The sequence below is a fragment of the Phalaenopsis equestris genome, unplaced genomic scaffold, assembly GCF_001263595.1.
Source record: "Phalaenopsis equestris unplaced genomic scaffold, ASM126359v1 Scaffold001370, whole genome shotgun sequence".
Classification (NCBI taxonomy): Eukaryota; Viridiplantae; Streptophyta; class Magnoliopsida; order Asparagales; family Orchidaceae; genus Phalaenopsis; species Phalaenopsis equestris.
Genome location: NW_018165809.1, coordinates 283,495 through 305,400, shown reverse-complemented (window position 1 = coordinate 305,400; position 21,906 = coordinate 283,495). Strand labels below are relative to the sequence as shown.

Here is a 21,906-nt window from a genome sequence, read left to right as displayed (position 1 = left end):
TCAGTTATCTGATCAATCGATTACATATCCAAAAGGAGTTATAGAAGATGTTTTAGTAAATGTTGATAAATTTATCTTTCATGTGGACTTTATTGTGTTAGATATGGCCAAAGATGAATAAATTCCTATTATTTTAGGAAGACCATTCCTAACCCTAAATTCCTAACCACTGGAAGAGCTTTGATAGATGTGCAGAAGGAAGAACTAACTATGAGATTTGGTGATCAAGAGGTTACATTTAATATTGCAAAATCAAATAATGTTGAGATAAATCTGATAGACAAAAGTAAGAAACAAGAACAAGTTAAAGTTGTCCAACTAAGGAATGGAAAGGAATTAAATGTTGGAGTTCGAAAAGAAATTAAAGTTGAGAGAGAAATTGAAGAGACTGAAAAACCTGAGGAAATTATTTCTAAGGAAGTAGAAACACCCGTTTCTGCAGCTAAAATTAATTTAGAAAAATCACCACCTTCTTTTTCTCAAAGACTTGGACAACAAAAGTTGGATAAACAATTTTAAGGATTTTTTGAGATATTTAAGAAGCTTACAATTAACATTCCTTTTGCAGAAGCTTTAGAACAAATGTCAAGTTATGTCAAATTTATAAAAGGAATTTTAAACAAAAAATGAAGTTTGAAGATTATGAGGCTATTATTATGAGACTATTACACTTAATGAAGAATGTAGTGCAATAATTTAGAAAAAACTTCTTCAAAAAGCTTAAAGACCCTGACAATTTCACCATACCAATGATAATTGGAGGAAATTTTTATGAAAAAGCCTTATGCGGTTTAGGAGTGAGCATTAATCTCATGTCATTATCTATCTTTATAAGGTTAGACTTAGGAGAGATTTCTCCCACAGATGTAATCCTTTAGTTAGCTGATCAATCTATTACTTATCCTAAAAGGGTTATAGAAGATGTACTTGTTAAGATGGATAAATTTAACTTCCTAGTTGATTTCATTGTGCTGGACATGGAAGAAGATGAATAAATTCCTATTTTTTTGAGGAAACCTTTCCTAATAACCAGACGTGCAATGATAGATGTGCAAAAAAGTGAACTAACCATGAGAGTTAATGACCAAGAAGTTCCATTTAATGTGCTTAAATCAATGAAGTATCCTGATAAAGGAAAGAATGGGAGATGCTATAGGATGGACATTATTGCGTATATGATTCTTAATCATTTTCAAAAAAGATGTGAAGTTATATCAAATTAAAAAGATGGAGTTATATCAGATCAGGAAGAACTGAAGAACAAAATTGAGAGTGATTTAGAGGATAAATCAGATGTTATAAACACTGAAGATTCAAATTATGTTCAGGAAAACTTTGAAATTTTAGATACTAATGAGAAAAGCAAATGTCTAATTATTTCTATTGGAAAACCTCCTGAACTTGAGATGAAAGTTCTCTCTACTCATTTAAAATATGTGTTTTTTAGGAAATCATCAACTTTACCAGTTATTATATCCTCATATTTAACTGCAAAACAAGAAGAAAAAATATTGGAGAGATTGAAAAGATATAAAAAAGTCTTTGAATTGACATTAACTGATATTAAAGGTATCAATCCTTCAATTTGTATGCACATAATTTTAATATAAGATAGTCATAAACTTATGGCAGATCCTCAAAGAAGATAAAATCAAATTATGAAGGAAGCGGTAAAGAAAAAAATTTAAAGTGGTTAGATGCAGGAATTATTTATCAATTTCAGATAGTTCATGAGTTAGTTATTTATTGTGTTCCTAAGAAAAGAGAGATAATAGTAGCAGTTAATAAAAGGAATGAATTAATTCCAACAAGATAAGTTACTGGATGACAAATTTTTATTGATTATATAAAATTAAACATCATCACTAAAAGATATCACTTTCCTTTACCTTTCCTGGACCAAATGTTGGATAGACTAGTTGGACACTGTTATTTCTGCTTTTTAGATGGATATTCTGGGTACCACCAAATACCTATTACACCCGTGGATCAAGAAAAGATGATATTTCTGCTTTTTGTCACTAAATTTCAATCCACTGTTCTTCCTCCATCCACCCTCTTTTGGCATGCCAGCTCCTCAATCCATGCACTCTTCTCTTGATCATCCACTTTAGCAACTCATGGATCTCCTCTCTCTCCTCCATATAATTAAATCCAAGCCACACAATTCAAATTCTCCAACTCCCTCTCTATTCTCCATCTTCCACTCCAAACTCTACCCCCCAAGAAAAATAATTTCCCCCAATAACTCATCCAACCAAACCTTTAAGACGCTCGCATGCCTCCCCCACTATCTCATTTTTATTCCTCCCTATTCCCTCTCTCAAATCCACAAAAATCGAAACCTCCCCTTCTTCTTAGGAACTTCAAAAATTGAGAGCCCCTCTCCTATAATTTCTCTTCTAATCATGAGAAAAGGAAAAGAGGCAAGGAAAGGAAGGTTTTCAAGTTAAGGTCATCAACAAAATTTTAATACTTTATCTCATCAAAAAGGCCACCCACCTCCATCACATCAAGAATTAATGCCAACAGGTAAACACTTCTAGGCATGGCTACATCAACTCAACCCCTGATTTCTTGCTCAAAATGTCTACTAAAGAGTTGTTATAGATGTGTTGAGTTATAGGAAGTTATCTATGAATTAAATATTATCAAATTACATGTAAATAGACATTGGACATGTGTGGAATCAAACTTTGATGCCAATAGACATATCATAAGCCTTCGATTTTATCATCGCTCTATCCACCATGGTAAAACTGAGAGTTCAAACATACCAAAGCAAGGAGAGAAGGGGAAGAGAAGAGAGATATTCATGCCCTCTTTATAGAAGCACAGAGCATGGAAATTTAGAGAGTTCAATTAGTAAATCATTAAACTGTTATAAATAAGATCTACTTTTTGTATTAAATTCTCTCATTTTTATTGTAACACGACTTCTACGATGCAAAATAATTGGAAAACTAAATATTTATAAGAAAAATATATTAGCATAAATCTTGAAGTAATTTGACAGCACAAACAAGACAAGGCATGTCAAATGAGGGTTCATCGATGGGCGAAATGGTCAAATCAAAAGCATTAAGATCAAAATTAACCAAGGCAATAGAGTGGCTCTAGCATACGCAATTCGACTGAAAGCAGAGTGCAGGTGAACCCAAGTTAGTCCCCATGATGAAACTAACCTAAGGGCAATGTTATTCCTCGATTTCTACAATTCCCTCGGAGGCGTTGAAACAACATCCTCACACATCATCAAGAGATAGTAAGATGGCTCTCATTCATCTCTCAGGACCTCATTTTCTAGGGGTAGCTACTTATTTAATTACGGTAATTTACAATGATTTTTTAATGAATGGGGCCCATTATTAGTAATCGAGGGGCGACAACTAGAATTGATCAACCGACCGACACCACAAAGCTGATAGAGTCAATCTTGCCGACCTTTTGTTAGTAAGAGTCCAACGAACCCACAACATCAAGCCTGGTTGACTGAGAGTCCTACCAAACCAAGCCTATCGACGGGTCTCTCCAGTTTAACCAAGCAACAACACCTACTAAAGGATCGCCAATCGAGCCTTAGAGCAACCAAGCTTTGGGCTCACATATGTAAAATACATATAATAGCTTGTACAACCCTCACTAAAGAAGAAGCATAAATGTGACTTCATATAATACATCTCATTTCTCTATAAATAGGAGATCATTTTATGAATGAAGTGACACACCTCTTTTAAAAATACTACTCTTTACTGTGTATTTTCTTGTCTCTTCGTCTCTCTCTCCTCTTTTACACTATTTATTGGGCATGATTCACAGACAAATCAGGATTAAAGAATAATATTCCAAAAATGTTAAAAAAAATCTATTTTTTCACGAATCTTGCACAAAGTGCTTGACAACGTATTTTGCATGACTAAAATCATTTGGAAATTAATTGCTGAATTGTTAAAAAATAGACAAGATTTTAGAAATCGTTGTTCCTTTCAAAAATTGCTAGAACTATAACTCTTACAACAATCTATTTACATTACATTTAATTATAAGAAATTTTACTGCTCTACTACACATCACATTGATTAGAAATGCAATAACAAATCTAAATAAAATATATTTGAGCACTCATTCTGCTTGAAAAACAACTACAATTTAATGAAAATGTTTTAAAATTTTAAAATTTTAATAATTTTATATCTAACTAGAACAATGGTCATTTCAAGAAAACAGTAATCAAAATTATACACATATATATAATATATATATATATATATATAATCGCAAAAACGTGCATGCACTACTAAGTTTCGTGCAAGTTAAATACACAAATTAGGAAATACAGTTCAATTTAAGTACGCTGCCCTCTGCGCGATTTCCAAATGGTGAGACATCGCCGAATCCGGCCGCATAACTGATAAAACATTTGTTTTCTGAACTAACTGGGAAGACAAACGTCCTTCCATTAACATTTGGTACTCCTTCAATTTCTTCAATCGCGCCGGCCATATTCCATCAAGCTCCAGGAAGTTCGAATGATTCGCTCTCTTCAGTGAAGCCGTTGCTGCAGGTAGTTATGAGAAGATGGGCTCGGCGGCTTCTCGCCGCCATCTTTGTGGTGCCTACGGCTGCCTTTCTATTGGCATCGTCGTTCTCTTCTTCTTTCTCCAATTGGTTCGTGGCGCCCTCTTTCAACTCTCCGCTTCCGGCATCCAATCATTCGACGTCATGGCAACTTTCCCATCCTTCATCCTCTTCTCTGGCCCACGAACCAAAACCAGAGTCCTTCGTATATCCGGCTATCATGGCTTCTCCGGCACCATCACCATCCCCAGTGCCGAAGGCGGCGGCCGGGAATTCTGACGGCGCTGAAACCGGATATCAATGTGATGGTTCCAACGATCTGCTGAATTTGAAGCCACAGGTTTTATCGTGCGCTATTTACACAGGGAATACGCACCTGCGTTTTTCACATAATAATCTTCCAATAACTTAATTATTAGAGGTTATTGAGAGGTTATTGAAATATATAACCTCTCAATAACCCCTAATAACCTACCAATACATTTTGCTGTTCTACGATTCTATTTTTTAAAGTTATTCAAAAGTTATTTCAAATTATTGAGGTTAATTTCTCAATAACACTGACATAAATCTCACATACCTCCCGAATAACTTCTATACGCTCAAAGTTCTGTGTGTGTGTGTGTTACGTACATAAATAGTTTTTCCGGTTATCAGCTTCTTCGCTTTTGAAATAAGGGGTAAGTTGAAAAAATAAAAATTAAGTTGCAAAATTTGTTGATGGATTGCAGGCGTCTGTTGTGCTGACCAAAGTCGATGAAGAACTAATATATGCGAAGAAGGAGATTGAGCGAGCCCCCATTGCTTTCAATGATCCTGAACTGTATGCTCCCCTGTTCCATAACGTCTCCGTTTTCAAGAGGTTAGAAGCCTAGAATTAGATTTCATAAATGAAGTGCGAATATCATTAATGGTTGGAAATGTCATGGATAGGTAGATAGATAGGCAAGTTGTTTGCTTTAAAATAGAAAAATGAAGACTTATAAAATTTTACATAATTTAAAAATTGATGGCTTAAATTACTAGTTTTAATCTTTATACTAATATAAAATAAATTTTTTGAATTGGGATTTAAAATAAATACTAAATTAAGTTTCAAATGTGCCACTAGAAACATAGTCAATAATAGTCTCGTCATCATTTTCAATATCTTTATATTATAACTAATCAACTAAAGTGATAACTCCATTGTTATATTCTATCTTTATCTCCATGTTCACACTCTTCTTCAATTATACATCTTTAATCTTACTTTGAACAATAAAAAATGATTTAGTAGCACAACTAAACGATTCATTGTACTCCATCATTGTTATATTATATCTTTATCTCCATTTTCACACTCTTCTTCAATTATACATCTTTAATCTTAATTCATATATGGTGAACAATAAAAAATGATTTAGTAGCACAACTAAACGATTCATTGTACTTGAATTACTTTTAGAATAGAAGATAATGCTCTGAAAAGATGTTTCGATTGGTTGACAACAGAAGTTTTCAATAGAATGATCGGGGCCAAGATCGGCACTCAATAAAGACAAGTTTGCATAACAAACACATTAATCTCACTTGACGGGTTGATTTTGTTGTGTCAAGTGTGGGTATATAAGATAAATAAGGGAATAATAATAGATAAATATATTAACTATCTGGCAAGAACACGATATTTATATAAAAAAAAAATTCAATCGGGCCCCACCTCAAACTTCTCGAGGTGTTTGCCTCGTCCAAAAAATGCATAAGCCTCATTAGTAAGGGTAATGCTTAAGCCTCATTTTCTTATATTTTAAGAAAAATTGGAGGAGATAAATATAACATGATGAGAATCCATGCATTTTATTTTATATAGTTGAGATAACATTAATAATTATTATTGCTCCGTGCAAGAATATTCGTTGCATAAGAATGAGAGATTGAGAATTTGTTTGATTAGGCTTCTCCCTTTACAAAAGTCTGATAAAATGCTGCTTTAATAAAAGTGGCTTTTAAAGATTATATGAACAGCATTCCAAAATAGCAAGAAATGTGTTTTTATTAAAGCTTAACGGTCAAATTAGTTACCAAATGAGTAAAAAAAGACACAGAATTTTACAAAAGCCACTAGAGCGTATATATAGAAAATCAGGAAAGGAAAAAGGTTGAAAGGGTTGTCAAATTAAAATGAATGTATTAGTGTATAATAGTTCACAAATTATGCCTTTTCCTATGATTGGAAAAAATATTAGTACTATATAGTATAATTGAATTCTTTAGAATGGATTATAATGAAAGTCGAAGGATTATAAAAGCATTAGAGTTATGATTTCAGACATTTGCTTGAAAATATTTATGTTTTATTTAGTAAAATTGCTTTTCTTTGAGTTATCATAGTGCATTATTGCTTTGAAATTCGCTTTTTTATTATGATTTGTTAAAATACTAATTCTAATTTGGGCATATGTTAATATTCCATGTAATTAATTGTGAAAATGAAAAGTGATTATTAATTTATAATCTAACATCTATAACATATTGCAATATGCATTTAATTTTATAAATTATCCCCATTATTATAAATAGTTCATATCTTTCTTTGTAAGAATATGGTTTGGCCAAGCATTTTGAAAAATATTTCACAAACATTTGCAAATTATAAATTTTATTAGTTAAGCATAAGGGATATATAAGAATTCAAAATCAATGTGAGATAGCCATGCATTAGGGAGTTTCAAGAATAATAGGAGCCATCCCATGCAATAGAGATAAAACACATTATGTAGACTCTAAATACAAGGGCGAATTCACTAGCCAGATTCAATGAGAACCTGTAAGCCGAATCTAAAGTAATCTTACTTGAGAGGATTAAGGTGAATATGTCAGTTAAGTGCAAGAAAATCTTGACACACACCATATTAATAATTAATTTGCTAGACCAATCAAACTTTATCATAGTCATCAATGCCCAAAATTTATGCAGTGACTTAGAAACCGATGACTTTCTCATAAATTTCATGCATAGCTATAATCCAAACTCTTTGGATACACTTCTCTGATAATTTATAGTAGTTAATAGATAGGCGACTCTATAATTTTTTTTTAAATATTTAGTACATTTCGTAGCTTTTTTGTAGCACTATAACTCTAATACTTAACAATATGAGGCTTACGGGAGTACTAGAGTTACACAAGTTTTACAGTCTAACTTAAAATCACTGTAATTTGGAGCTTTATTGTGGATATTCCCTCCTTTTTCATCTACTCTCTTCTCAAATTTCAATCTTTATTCTTTTATATTACATTCTAAGCTAAATATGGTTTTGATGTAATCCATGGACATAGAAAATAAATTTTGATAATATACTTTGGAGCTTTATAATGGATTTTCATCTTTTTTCATCTGCTCTCTTCTCAAACTTTCAATCTTTACTCTCTTATATTTTTTTCTATGTTAAGTATTATTTTGATATAATCCATGGACATACAAAATAAAATTCAACATAGTCGATCGTGCAATGAGTGGGAATATATATTATGAATCTGAAGAGATGCATAAAGGGAAACGCATAAAAATCTATAGAAGCCCCAAAAAATTACCTAGAGAAGAACTATTTAGGGAAACTTTAATCAATATGATGAATGCAAAGGGTATAATCGCATGAAAGCTAATTGAGATTGAAGGGAAAGTTAGTATTATGACTAAAGGGGTCTTAGAGTATGTCCCATGAAATACTCCCAAGGTGCACTTACTCAACAACTATAATAATTTGGCAATTAAAATAAAAAGCTATACAACAAAAGCATTGAACTCAATTGATAATCAAACTTTTTATTTAGATTTCAAAGATAAGGACATATTACCCTCATTTTGCTCACTTGAGAAAGTAAAGGCCAAAACTATCATATGTCTTCTCAAGGGATATCATCGAGGCTAAGTCATCAACCAAATTCAAGATGCCATATTTGGACACACTACAAAAATGCTGTCGATTTCTGACTGTCTCAGATCGGTTATTAATAAATTAATCATCGCTTATTAAATTTATGATGGGTTATTGACCGTATTAAGGTCATAGTTAAAACCTTTGTCGGTAACTTTTAAACCGACAAGGCTTCCGACGGCTTTGTGTTACCAACATTTTTCTTACATACATTGATCATCGCTTTTGAATAGCTCAAAAAACAAGAGAACCATCAGTTGTTGTCGGTTTCTGATAACTGACGAACTAACCTTCAGAAATTAGCGATCGATTAACCGTTAGAAAGTAATGACTGGTTAACCATTGGAAAAATTTCGTAGTCATCATTTTTATGACAAAGGTGATCCTTCGATTAGATGTCAAGGGTGCGTCGATATTTTAACTGACGAATGAGCCAACGGTTAATTGTCAATTTTTATCGAAGTAATATTGGTCGAATATTTATTGATATTCTAATGCTAATATAACTAACGGCTTATGTCGTTAGTTATGAGGATGATTAATGTAATAATTGTCGCAAAACCAACGATAAACCGTCGAAAGCCTGTAGTGAAAAAAAATTCTTCTTTAGCAATTACGATTTCCACACCTACAACACAACATAGCTTAACCAATCCAAGTATTTTACAGACTAAAATTGCATTCGAAAAGTAAATTATCCAATCAAACAACGAAATAAACAAAATACATTTAATTTAACATATATATACCACCGTTCAATAAGAAAAAATCTACTCCAATGTTCAACAAAATCATATTCAAATAAGATAAAAAAAATCCCCTCTAATTCCCCTCTATCTTGTCATCATCATCATCCTCCTCCTTCTCTAATGGTAGCTTCCTGTGTTGCTTTGCCTGCTGTCGGAACACATCTAACTTGGCCTCCATATTGGCCTCTAGCTACGACCTCATATGATCGAAGTAGGCCTCCATCTCGGCAGCGAATGTGGCACTACACCTGGAGACATCCTCCTCTTGTATGGTAGAAGTAAAAGCCACAGATGCACTAGCGAAGGGGCGAGTATTGCAGGCAAATGCCTGAGCCTGAGCCCGTAGACTCAACCCTTATTTTTCCCTCACGCTACCTCCCTCCATACGTTGTACTCAGACAAATCATGATCTCAGATCGTAATATCGCTCGAAGCCTGGGATAGACTCTCATTCAGCTGTTGGACTATCTCATGCAAAAATAAATAGTTATGTACAATTAAACCTAGCGCGAGCAAACATCAAACTAGTTTTGCTCCTGAATTATTTGAATCGCACGGAATCCGTCATTGATCCACGACTGTTTCGACTGCCTCATATGGGTGTACCAGTGTACATCGACAACAGAAGGCTTTCGTCCCAACTACATAGTCTGTCAATGTAACGAAATAATTAGGATATATGTTTGATTTATAGTAAAATTTAAAGCAAAAATAAATTCTTACCATCCTCCACTTATATTCTATGTGTGGGAGTGCCCCACCAATGTGCATGGAGGCTCCCATATCTTCGCACTTCGAGCGTCAGTTTTGCTTTGCCTGCTCCCTCTTCCTTCGGTACTCCGGAGAATCTCAAGCACTGAGTAGCGAGGCAAAAGAATCATCTCCAAATATCACTAAACATGTCCTTTAGACGATCGTTGCCCTTGCGCTCGAAGTTGCGTTGTGTGTGTGCTTCATGCTAAGGGTGCCAAGAGAATTGTTTATGCAAAATTACATAATTTTGTTAAATTGATAAATATATAAAAACAAATTAAAATTATTGTGATAGATATCTACCACAAACTCCTAGAATCAAAGATCTTGAATTGCCATCGGAATCTCCTTCTAGGACAATTACGCTAAGTCGTACTTGCTCTGGATGATGTCCCTATGAGCGTGAATAACTTGTGTTGAGGGATAGAATATGAAAATAACAACTGATTGGTTTTATATTCAATTAAAAAATAAAAGGATTACCGTCAATATATTAAAATAAATGTGTTTCCGCTAGGATTAATGCGATAACTGCCACCTGTCCTCCCGCCCATTAGATGAAGTGTGGGCCTCCACCGTACTCATCTGCACTGCAGTCGAGGTGGAGGTAGGGGTGGAGGTGAAAGTGCGGGTGCGCTAGGGGTGGGGGTCAGGGTGGGGGTATGGATCAGAGAGATTGGGGTGAGGGTGGGAGTGAGGATTGAGAGCGGGCAGCCTCTCCTGAAGGCTTTCTTCGACCGATGTTGTACTCCCCCCAAGCGAGAAGGAAGATTGTCCTCACCTCTAGTCAACATCTACAATAAACAAAAGAAATTTAATTATTTAGTGCACATAACAAACTATTATGCAATAAACTAAAAACACAACAGTACACAATAAACATGAAATAGAACACAAAAGGCAGGTAGACGAAATTGTAAAGTGCAAACTACAAACTAGTAAAACTAAAAACACAAAAAGAAATAGTAAACTGAAAGATTAAATCGTACAGTGAAAACTACAAGCTTGTCAAAATAAAATGTAATAGATGAGTACTAAATAGTAGAATACAAAAGTGTAAAGAACAATCTACAGATTTAAGGGAATGAAGCTAAAAATATTCAAAATAACTTACCCATCTTACTCAATATCGTTTGAAAAAGTGACTGAAGGATGTAGTCATAATTTCTTCTTCAGATACATCGCCAGAGTGACACTCATCACCGAGGGTAATTTCTTTGTTATCACCACTAGCATCCTCTAGATTGAGCCCTTCAAGGATAGGATTAAGTGGAAAATATAAATCTGACATTTCAATTTCTTGATAAGTGAGTTTAATATTATTTTGAATATTACTTGATATGAGAACCACCCAATCAACTTTATCTATTGTTCTATGGGGATATCGAAGATAGTAAATTTGACTCGCCTGTTGAACTAGAATAAAATGGTTAACTTTAGCATATATTATGTTCACTTTCAATTTAACGATATTATACGGTTAGTTTACCCTTGTTCCACGATTAGAAATAAGATCAAACTAAGCATAGTTGTATAAGAATACACTTCATCCAATGGAGCTAGGATAAGATAGTTCAAAAACTTCTTCGGGAATCTCATAATAATCTATCTCGTCGTCTAATTTGTTTTTTTGCTTTAACACAAACGCCAGATTTATAATCTTTGTTCCTCAGACAGGGATCTCATATGAAACCTGTACCAATTCATATTATAAATTGGCTAAATTTTCACAACGCACATAAGTCCTGAAGTAAGGTCTATATGACCCTGATCTGTTACTCCATTTTTCCAATCAAGCTAAAATTCTCGACGGTATAGATCATATCTCACTTCATCAGGCATTAAATGAGATTGGTTTCTCTGTTTCGAACATGGACACTGATACATATACTCAGATAACTAGGTCGACAGCTGTCACAATGGCCTTGACACAGTTTAAGAACTTCTCGTTGATCTATTTTCTATCTGGATAAAGTTTTTTGTACATCCACGATCTTGATATACGAAGAGCCATATGTATCTGCAAATCTGACAATAAGCAACACATTATAAAATGCATTCAACTGAGAAAATTGAATTTAATTTTAGTATAAATATAATGCAGGAGTTGTAACAATGGTTGATCCAATCATTAAAAGGATGAGCGTTTTACATAGCTTGAACAATGACAATGGCTCAAAAATTAATTGATTCAAATTTTGGCTCAGATAGAGATCAGATAGAAACATATGAGCCAAGCTACGAGCTAACATTTTGGATCAAACTTCTTTCAAGCCGACCACAATTCGGCTCGAAATTAGAACGTTGACAGCCTATTGCTATTAGGGCGGTTGAAGATTGATAATCGACAAACATGGATTCAAATTTTATCTCTAATCTTGTATGTTACTATAGCTACATCAACCCTTTCATGAGTACATTTCTTTCACATTTTCTCTCCAAGTGTAAAACCACTGATCCACCAAATTATTCTAGTCTCAATAACTTTTACTAGATTTCTTACACACCTCTAAACATATTTTGAGAAGGAAATACTTCACATAATGTAAGAGTGTTCAATTCATCATTCATAGAAAAATCTAATTTCCATTGTCAAAATGGAAATTCAATTTGACATAAAACATAGTGTTTGAAGTGAATTTTTATTTTGAAAATGAAAACTAGATTTGTCATTAGATGGCGAGTGAACACTCTTACATCATATGAAGTATTTCCTTCTCAGAATATTTTTAGAGGTGTGAAAATAATCTAGTTAAAAGTTGTGGAAACAAGAATTCTTAAGATTTATGATTGAATATGCACTTGGAGCTAAAATACAAAACAAATATATCCAAGAGAGTGTTAGTGTAGCCACAGTAGTAGACAATATTAGAGGGAGGCGTCTTAATTGACTTTAACCTATAAATTTAACTTAAATTCAGTCAAACACCAAACTAACAAAATATTAATTTGAAGTATCCGTTAATTCATAATTCATTATGTTCTATTATTTTTCAATGGACCGATTAACAATTTTCGACATACCTAACATGAGTAAAATGTTAAACGGCCAGATTTCGAGTAGAGCGGGGGTCGGGTCAAAAGAAATTGGATCTAAAATTTAATTCGTAGCTTGGCATTTATTTCAATCCGAGCTTCATGTATAAGCCAAAATTCAAATCAATTTTCGAATGATTGTCGTTGTTCATTCTAAATTCACAGACCCAACCTACCCACCAAATATTTTTTTACTTACCATCAAAAAATCCACCAACTTTAAATTTAGGGGCTATCTAGCAATGAATTTAGACTAGGATTTAACCTGGAGTTAGGCTAAATCCTGATAGAGGTTTTTTCTTAGAAAAACAGAATCCTGGATTTTGTAAAAGTGGATTTCACGAATTTGGCCTATAAGCCCTGATTTAGTAAATCCTACAAACCGAACTTCAGTGAGTGTCCAACAGCTTTTAAGATTTAACCCATTCTGGATTTAATAAATCCAGATTTAGAGGATTGAGTAAATCCTAGTAATTTAAATTGATATGTTCTCAGACAGCACCTTACCTCCAAAATTAGTGAAATTGGATTTATTCAATTCATCAAAATCTATAAATCCAAGACTAATATCATTCTAATTTAATTTTTGGATTTTCCTAGTGGCTTACCCTCAACCCTAAACCCTAAACCCTTTACACTTGGAGACAAAATGCAAAACAAATATATCTTGAAAGGGTTGGTGATCTAGCTAGGAGAGTAAATATTTTAGATTCAGCTTATGTTAAGAAAAGTAGAAGTAGACTTAAAAGGACTTGATTTTCAAACCAAATAAGTAGAAGACATTTATACATACCACACAATTGTTATATCTTTATACATCTCAGACCTAAACAAGTCAGTTGAAGAGGAAAAATGGTGAGAGCAAGCTTACCTTCCTCACTGGTTTCAGCTGGTTACAAGTAGGAGCAGAGCAGAACGATGAGAAAGATGAGAGTTTCGGTGGTCTCTGTTTGTCGCGATCCCGCCCTTACCTTCCCAGCTAGCTCGAATGGCGGCTGTATCGGAATGTAAATCGTTTTTGGGTGAAACCAGGAGAGGAGAACTGAAGGAATTCTAAAAGAAGCAAAGAGGATTAATGGCGCGAACAAGCATACCTGATAAGAGCGGAGCATAAAGATGAGAAAGCCGAGAGTTTCGGTGGTCTCTGTAAGCCGCGAGCCCCTCGTTGTCTTCCCAACTTGATCAAAAGTCGATTGCAAGGCTCGATCCCGATGTTGTCTTCCCAACTAGGTCAATGTTCATTGAAGGCGAGGGTTTTGGGCGAAATGGAGGAGGGAGGCGAAGAGGGTTTCGAGCGCGCTTGGGAGAGAAGAAACGAAGAAGTAAGGGTTTCATACATGCGGTGCGGCCGATGATCCAAGAGTTCAGTGGGTAGTAGCGGTACGGTAGAGATCGAAATGATAATTTCTCCAGCGCCAGGCCGTAGATTAATAGCTTTTTTAGCCTTCGGTTCTAAACATCTTAACCCACGTGTATAGTCGGTTATCATCAGATACTCCATTCATGACCTGCCAAAATGACTCCATTAATTATCTTTGACTTTTACAGATTAGCTTTTTGTTTTACTAACATTTTATAAAATCAAAACGTAGAAATATGTCGTCAAAAATAATTTTTGAGAAAAAGTGAAGATGCTTGCATAAATTAACTCATTGAGATTTTGTTGCTAAGCCATCGGATAAGAACATATTATTTTTGACGCACTCAAAACTATCGATCATGTGATCGATTATAGTTGATTTTCCTACAGTGACAGGTACAAAGATTTAATCAATCCTAACAACTCAATAAATTACTTCAAACATATTGTCTCACTTGTTATTTATAACCATCATAGAGTTAGCCCTTAGGTGGTTTTTTTTTTTATTTGCTTACCACTCTAGCGGTCACATTTTGCTTCACTTCAGAAAATGCTTATCACATAATCTTCTAATGCCAAATGACTAGAAAAAAATCATAGGCTTTATGGAAGAGGAGGAAAAGGACGAGTGTGCTGCTGAGGAGTTTTGTGATGATGATTTGAAGAATGCTTAAAAGTGGAGGATTTAAAGTTTTTTATGGATTAGACATTTGTTTATCAGGGTATTTCGCAAGTCTCTTTACATTACACGCTTCAACTATAACAACTAAGATACATGGTTAAGTTGTTCAAATTAGCCAATTGCTCTAAAAATTTAGAGGAATAGAATAATGAAATGGAAGAATCAATTTTAACTCAACTTCATAGCTTTGAAAAAGTATGAAGTTGTGATAAATTGCAAATAATTCTCATAGATGACTTTAGTTCTTTGAGCATACAAAATACTTATGGCCATACTAGCCGCCATGTTGCCCTTTATAGCTTCACCATCAATTGCCACTTACCCACCAATTCGTTACCACAAATTTATTGATAATTTAAATGGCATAATTTATTGACGTCTTTTAGAATATAAATTATTTGAAGTGTCTAACAACTATGAAGGTAAACCATTTTTAGAGGTGTATGACAAAGTATTGTATTTTTCATTATGACTATGATCGTAGACACGACAAAAACGGCTATCAACACGTGAAAAGTGGAAAAAAAATTGTCCTTGCAAATTCAGCTTAACAACTGAGTATGGAGAAAAAGGAGTCTAGGAATGAACTTGTCTTAGCTCATATAATTCACCCTTTGGAGTAATATCCACTATATTAGATGAGTCAGAGGATGTCTATTATCAAGCTACCCTTAAGATATTTTGCTTAGGATAGGTGAATCTGTCCTCCATCTCATGACTGCGTATGGAGAAAAATTGTCCTTGCAAATTCAGCTTAACAACTGAGTATGGAGAAAAAGGAGTCTAGGAATGAACTTGTCTTAGCTCATATAATACACCCTTTGGAGTAATATCCACTATATTAAATGAGTCAGAAGATGTCTATTATCAAGCTACCCTTAAGATATTTTGCTTGGGATAGGTGAATCTGTCCTCCATCTCATGACTGCTAACATTAAAACTCATTCCCTTGATATTTTTGTGGCTAATAGAATAATGAATGATAATTTTTACAATAATGTAGTCATGATCTGTGCATTGTTTATAAACATCCAACCAATTAAATATGCTTTGACATAAGAAACTCAATCAATATTGTTTAAAAAGTATTCTCAAATGATAATCTTAGAGGTTTTCAACTATTTTAAGAATATAGATCCACTATATGAGTTTTTTAGAGAAGGAAAAAATATGAAAAAAAAAATCATAAAATTGCAAGTTATTTAGAAAGATAGGGACCAACAGTTAAAATGACTAAGTTCATTATGTTTAGTGCATCAGCAACTTATAATGCCATACTTGACTGCCCCTACTTATCATATTTTTCATAGTCGTCTATAAATATCATATAATTAAAAAAATATTAAGAGATGCTTAAGTAACTATTAAACTCAAATAACTAAAGTGTCAAACTTGTTACTTAAAAGTAGTTGGGATAGTGTAAGAAGACGTGTTGAATTTGGTAGACTTAGATGAGATCAAATAATTACCCATCAAATATGATTAAGGTTGCATTTTTCAAATAATCAATTCTTTGTATAATGAGTATAAAGCCAAATTGGTCATAACTTTTCGGAAAATAGTGGATGTCTTCATTTGTTAAGCCATAGAGATGGTAGAAATTGATATCATTGTTTCTTATTGTAGACTCAATGATGCCGAAAAATAAGATCAAACAAACATATCATAAGGCTAATTTCCACCACAATTGATAAACCTAACCACTACAAAGTTCAAAAGTTGATAGAGGATGAATTCGTAAGTGAAGATCAATATCCATAATGAATTTTTAATATTTTAATGGTTCACAAGTAAAATAGCAAGCAAAAAATGTCTATCAACTATTCTAATTTGAATTCAGGCCATCCCAATGATAGCCACCTACTATCAATAATTGACACCTTAGTAAACTCTACAATCAGCTGCACTAAAATGAGCTATATAAATGCATTTTAGTTATTGCTAAATCAAGACATACTCAGTTGATACTAAGAATGTTGTTTTTATTACTAGAGATGGATTCCATTGTTATGATGTTATGCTCTTTAAACTAAAGTATGCGAAGGAAACTTGTTAAAAAATAAAAAAAAATTATTATTTAAAGTGTATCAAGGGAGAAATATAGAAGTATATATCAACCAGCTTCTTATAAGAAGTTAAAGGCCCAAACAATACACCCTTAATTTCAAGGACATTTATTTCTTTGAAAGATGTTAACTCAACCATCTAAAATGCACTTTTTGAGCCTAATCAAACAAAACTTTTGGCCTCCTACTTATTGCATACTAGAATTTCTTAATGGTAGAAACTATTCAAGCCTTAGATTAAGTATAATTTTTCTACACACACAAAAAGAAATGCAAAAGTCAATTAATTTATGTAAAAATACACTAAAAAGGGAAAAAATGGAGTTTGGCCTAATAAAGTCATCCATTGGGAAATTGAAAATATAAAAGTACATCATTCCTCTGAATTGATAAAGATGGGATTCAAAAACTCACTGTCACAACTATATAATAATAGTTTGGCTACAACAACTATAGTTGAGCTAAAAGAACCATAATTAGTGGCTACAATAGTTGTAGTTGGCTAAAAAATTCGTTGTTGGTGGCTAAAATAGCTGCAGTTGGTTGCAAAAATTTCTTGTGGTAATCGAAATTGGTTTGTGGTTGTTCACCTGCACTTCTCGTCAAGAGTCATACCTTAGTTGTTACCTCACACTTTTCTTCTCCTTCACCTTTTATGTGAAAAATGAGGTCTATTGTTAGTTTTTGAAATTAGTATTTTGAAATTTTTATCATCCTAAAACAGTCTATTAGAGAAACATATTGATTCTTTTGATCACAAATAAAATTTTCAATATTTAAGTGCATTAATGACCTCAGAAATAATGATATAAGGCTTAATGGGTTTCTCTCATTTAGCTACTCGATTTGACTCTAAGCATCCAAAATTTAGAGATTATTTTTCCATTTAATTAATGGACCAAAGCTTTCAATTATCATTCAAGGGTTTGATTTCGGCTTATTTGGACTTGCATTGGACCACTTTTAAAATTATTTGGCTTGTATTATTGAGATGCCCAATTTAACTATAAATTTATTGAAATTAGAGCTTAGATGATCTTGAATTTGAATTTGAAAGATCTCTAATCTAAAATATGTTATGCTTCATTCTTGGTTATATAAACTTCTTAGTGACATATTAGTTACCCCATATTTTCTGGATACCAATGCATATGCCCAAAAAATATATAGTAATTCATTAAACTCAAGCTTAATTTTGGATATTCCTGAAATTCATATGTCGATTGAGACATGAAAGATTGAAGTTTAAAATTGCCAAGACTGAGAGAAAAATGTCAAAAAAGGTAAAAATAGACACTTTTGAATAAATGATTGATCATGCTATCGTCACCACCATTGATGGCGTTTTTTCTAGCATGAATGTGTAGGCATATGAGACCTTGAAAATATACACGAGCACACAACCACATGAGCAAAGTGACATTCAAAGGTATGCCTAAGAAGAAATAAGGTGTGTGGGTAAGCGTGACTTTCATGCTTCGGCGTAGCGGTACAAGAGGATGTGAGCGAGAGCTCACTTTGGATAGAGTTTGAGATAATTTGAAATTCATTTGATATGATTCTTGTCTTCCCTTTAAAGAAGTTTTAATATTGCTATTTAGATAAATTGAATTTTTTGATTTTATATTGTCATTGATTGCAATTGATTTGACAAAAAGAATATATTTGTTGGAAGATATACTTTGATGCCTTTAAAATGAATTGTTATTCAGAAATGTTTTATTTTTGTTACAAATTTATAGGAGGAAGAGATCATCCAATAGAAGCTAAGGAGAAATTTAATGGCTTAAAAATATCTAATTTGTTTTTGTAATTTTGTTGTAGAGCATTGTGATCCCATATTGATTCACTAGCATTGTTTATTGCTTTAAGCTAAAACATCTTTGGAATCTATGGCCTTATTGAAGTTCAAGTTCATTATAATCGATGAAATATCGATCTTCAAGTGTCTTCATTCATAAAAAACTTAAGCCCCCCACCCCCCCAAGAATATAAATTTTATTAAAATTAAAATGTATTTTAATTGAGATATTACTTCCAATTTGGGAACACTTCATCAATCGACTCATGTTGATCCCCATGATTACAAGGTATACTTGAAATGTAAAGTGAATAAATGATGTTAACTTTTAGGGATCTTTGGTTAGTTGGTTCACTTTGTGAAAACTCTTAGTTAAATCATAAGCATGGTCCTTTAATTAATGTTTGATTGATGTCATCAGACGACTCATATTGATCAGCAGGACCATAAGGTATATTTTAAAATTTTGAATTAGTAAATAATGCCAAAAATTGACAATCTTAGGCTAGCATGATTCATCCCATTAAGACATTCAATTAAATCATAAACATACAGAAATTGGTGATCATTTGTTCCTTCAATTAATGCTAAAAAAATTTTAAACATACTTCAAGTGATTAATCTAATCTCTTTGTAACTCGAATCAGTTTTCTTTTGATGGTGTTAGTTTCTTCGAATCATAACATCAAATTAGACCATAAATTTGATGAAATTGGACATTGAGTGATTTTGAACTTGACTTGGAAAGATTTCTGATTTTAATATGCAACATGATCCACGTTTGATCAACTGGGTGGTGATAATGATGACAAAAAAGTACATATTTATTAATAAATTTATTAGCAATTTTCTTTTTGACCTTGATGAAATTAACACAAATCACATAAAATTGAAATATTGGCGTTTAGTTTCAACGAATTATATTCATGCAATTGCTTCATTAATTATTCTGTTATATTTCACAACGCTTCATTTAGTTGATCTTTCTATGTGCTGTTGCAAACCTTGTATATGAACCGAATCATACGAAGCATCTCCATTAAAATGGAAGATATAATTTTTCTGTGAATTGTGAAGCATTTCTTTCTCACCAGTTAGTGAATATCAAACTGATGCTTCCAGGAGTTATGAATTAATGGAAAAAATTCTGAAGGTCTACATATACGATGATGGACCAAGACCCATTTTTCATACACCACAGCTTAAGGGAATCTATGCTTCAGAAGGTTGGTTCCTTATGTTAATGGAGGAAAACAAGAGATTTGTTGTGAAAGACCCAAGTCATGCACATTTATTTTATCTTCCATACAGTTCTCGACAATTAGAAGAAGCCCTTTATAAGCCTAACTCTCATGACATGAAGCCTCTGCTAATCTTTCTGAAGAACTATGTGGACATGATTTCCTCTAAATATTCTTTCTGGAATCGAACAAGAGGATCCGATCATTTCATAGTGGCTTGTCATGACTGGGTATGCTTTCTTTCTCTACTTTTTTTCTTTAAATTTCTATCCGCTGATTTTGTTAGTTTGAAAACGAAAAGGAAGCATTCATTTTCTTTGCCGGCTACTAGTTCTTCATGATTATTCTTCTCTAGTTTATGAAGTTCCTGTTCGAATGATTAAAACTGTCGTCCAGGGTCCTTACACAACTAAATTGCATGACGAATTTCGCAAGAACACCATTAAAGCTCTGTGCAATGCAGATGTTTCAGAGGGAGTGTTTATTCGCGGGAAGGATGTCTCCCTCCCTGAAACAAACATAAGAATCCCGAAAAAGCCCATCAGAGATATTGGAGGAAGGAGAGTATCTCAAAGGCCCATTCTGGCTTTTTTTGCAGGAAATATGCATGGCAGGATTAGACCCATCCTGCTTGATTACTGGAACGGAAAGGAAGACGACATGAAAATCTACGGCCCTCTTCCGAGTTCGATCTCTGTAAAGATGTCTTATGCACAGCATATGAAATCAAGCAAGTACTGCATCTGTCCAATGGGATATGAAGTCAACAGCCCAAGGATCGTGGAAGCCATCTACTACGAGTGTGTTCCTGTAATAATTGCAGATAATTTTGTTCTTCCCTTCGAGGAAGTTTTGGACTGGAGTGCATTTTCTATTGTCATAGCAGAGAAGGACATACCCAAGTTGAAGGATATCCTTACTCGAATATCACTTAGAAGATATGTATATCTGCAAACCAATGTGAAGAAGTTGCAGAAGCATTTCTTATGGCATCAGAGGCCTGTGAAATATGATATATTTCACATGATACTGCATTCGATTTGGTTTAATAGACTCCAATCATATGCAAATTTATGATTCTAATAATCTCTGCCGTGGCCAATTTGACAAAGTTAAGGAATCCTGCTCCTTGATATTGATGATTATGAAGGCTCAACTAATCAGAAAAAGTTTGTGTGGTTTTGCCACGATCAAATCAACAGTTCTCAGTGGTTGCAAATAAGAAAAATGCAAAACGGCCCCACTTTGCTTTGATACTGGTTGAAATAGTTTTCTTGTGCAGATCACAAAATGCAGTAGTTATATGGATTAAACTGTGCACCTTGTTTCCTGAAGTTGACTTAAGAATTTAAAGTTCTTTTCGTGGCATTGTAGTAAATATTTTGATTTAAGCAGTGCGGTTGTAGATTTATGATCACCTTTTTTATAACAAATGAACTGGCTTATCAAATGGGGATGTTCATCTCAGGCCGTTTTTGTTTCTCAGTTTACTTTTTAATCTCTTGCTCTTCTTTTACATGGGCACACTTTACCTAAGCCTTATGTTATATTCCTCCCTCTTTTCTCAGATGTATTAATTTTTTTGAATAATACAAGGCTCATGTTTTACACGAAAAAAAATTGGACATGTTATTAAATGCCTTTTTTTTTTTTACTTGCACAGCCAAAAATCATTCATATCACATAAAAAATAAAACTTTTTAACTTAAAAAAAATTATA

At 33.4% G+C, this 21,906-nt stretch overlaps 1 protein-coding gene and 1 long non-coding RNA gene across 2 annotated transcripts; one reads left to right on the top strand and one right to left on the bottom strand.

Moving 5' to 3' along the window:
• The first annotated feature begins 4,309 nt into the window (after positions 1-4,309).
• LOC110034176 (probable glycosyltransferase At5g03795) lies at positions 4,310-21,648 on the top strand. The gene is given in 5 exon segments (XM_020738468.1): positions 4,310-4,918; positions 5,310-5,440; positions 20,068-20,416; positions 20,583-21,242; positions 21,244-21,648. Coding segments are annotated over 5 exon segments (1,653 nt in total). The 5' UTR covers positions 4,310-4,570; the 3' UTR covers positions 21,409-21,648.
• LOC110034177 lies at positions 9,189-14,471 on the bottom strand. The gene is made up of 6 exons (XR_002295025.1): positions 14,131-14,471; positions 13,908-14,031; positions 10,484-10,794; positions 10,304-10,394; positions 9,971-10,205; positions 9,189-9,897 (listed from the first exon to the last, which is right to left on the bottom strand). It is a non-coding gene; the product is annotated as an uncharacterized LOC110034177 (long non-coding RNA).
• Positions 21,649-21,906: the final 258 nt, after the last annotated feature.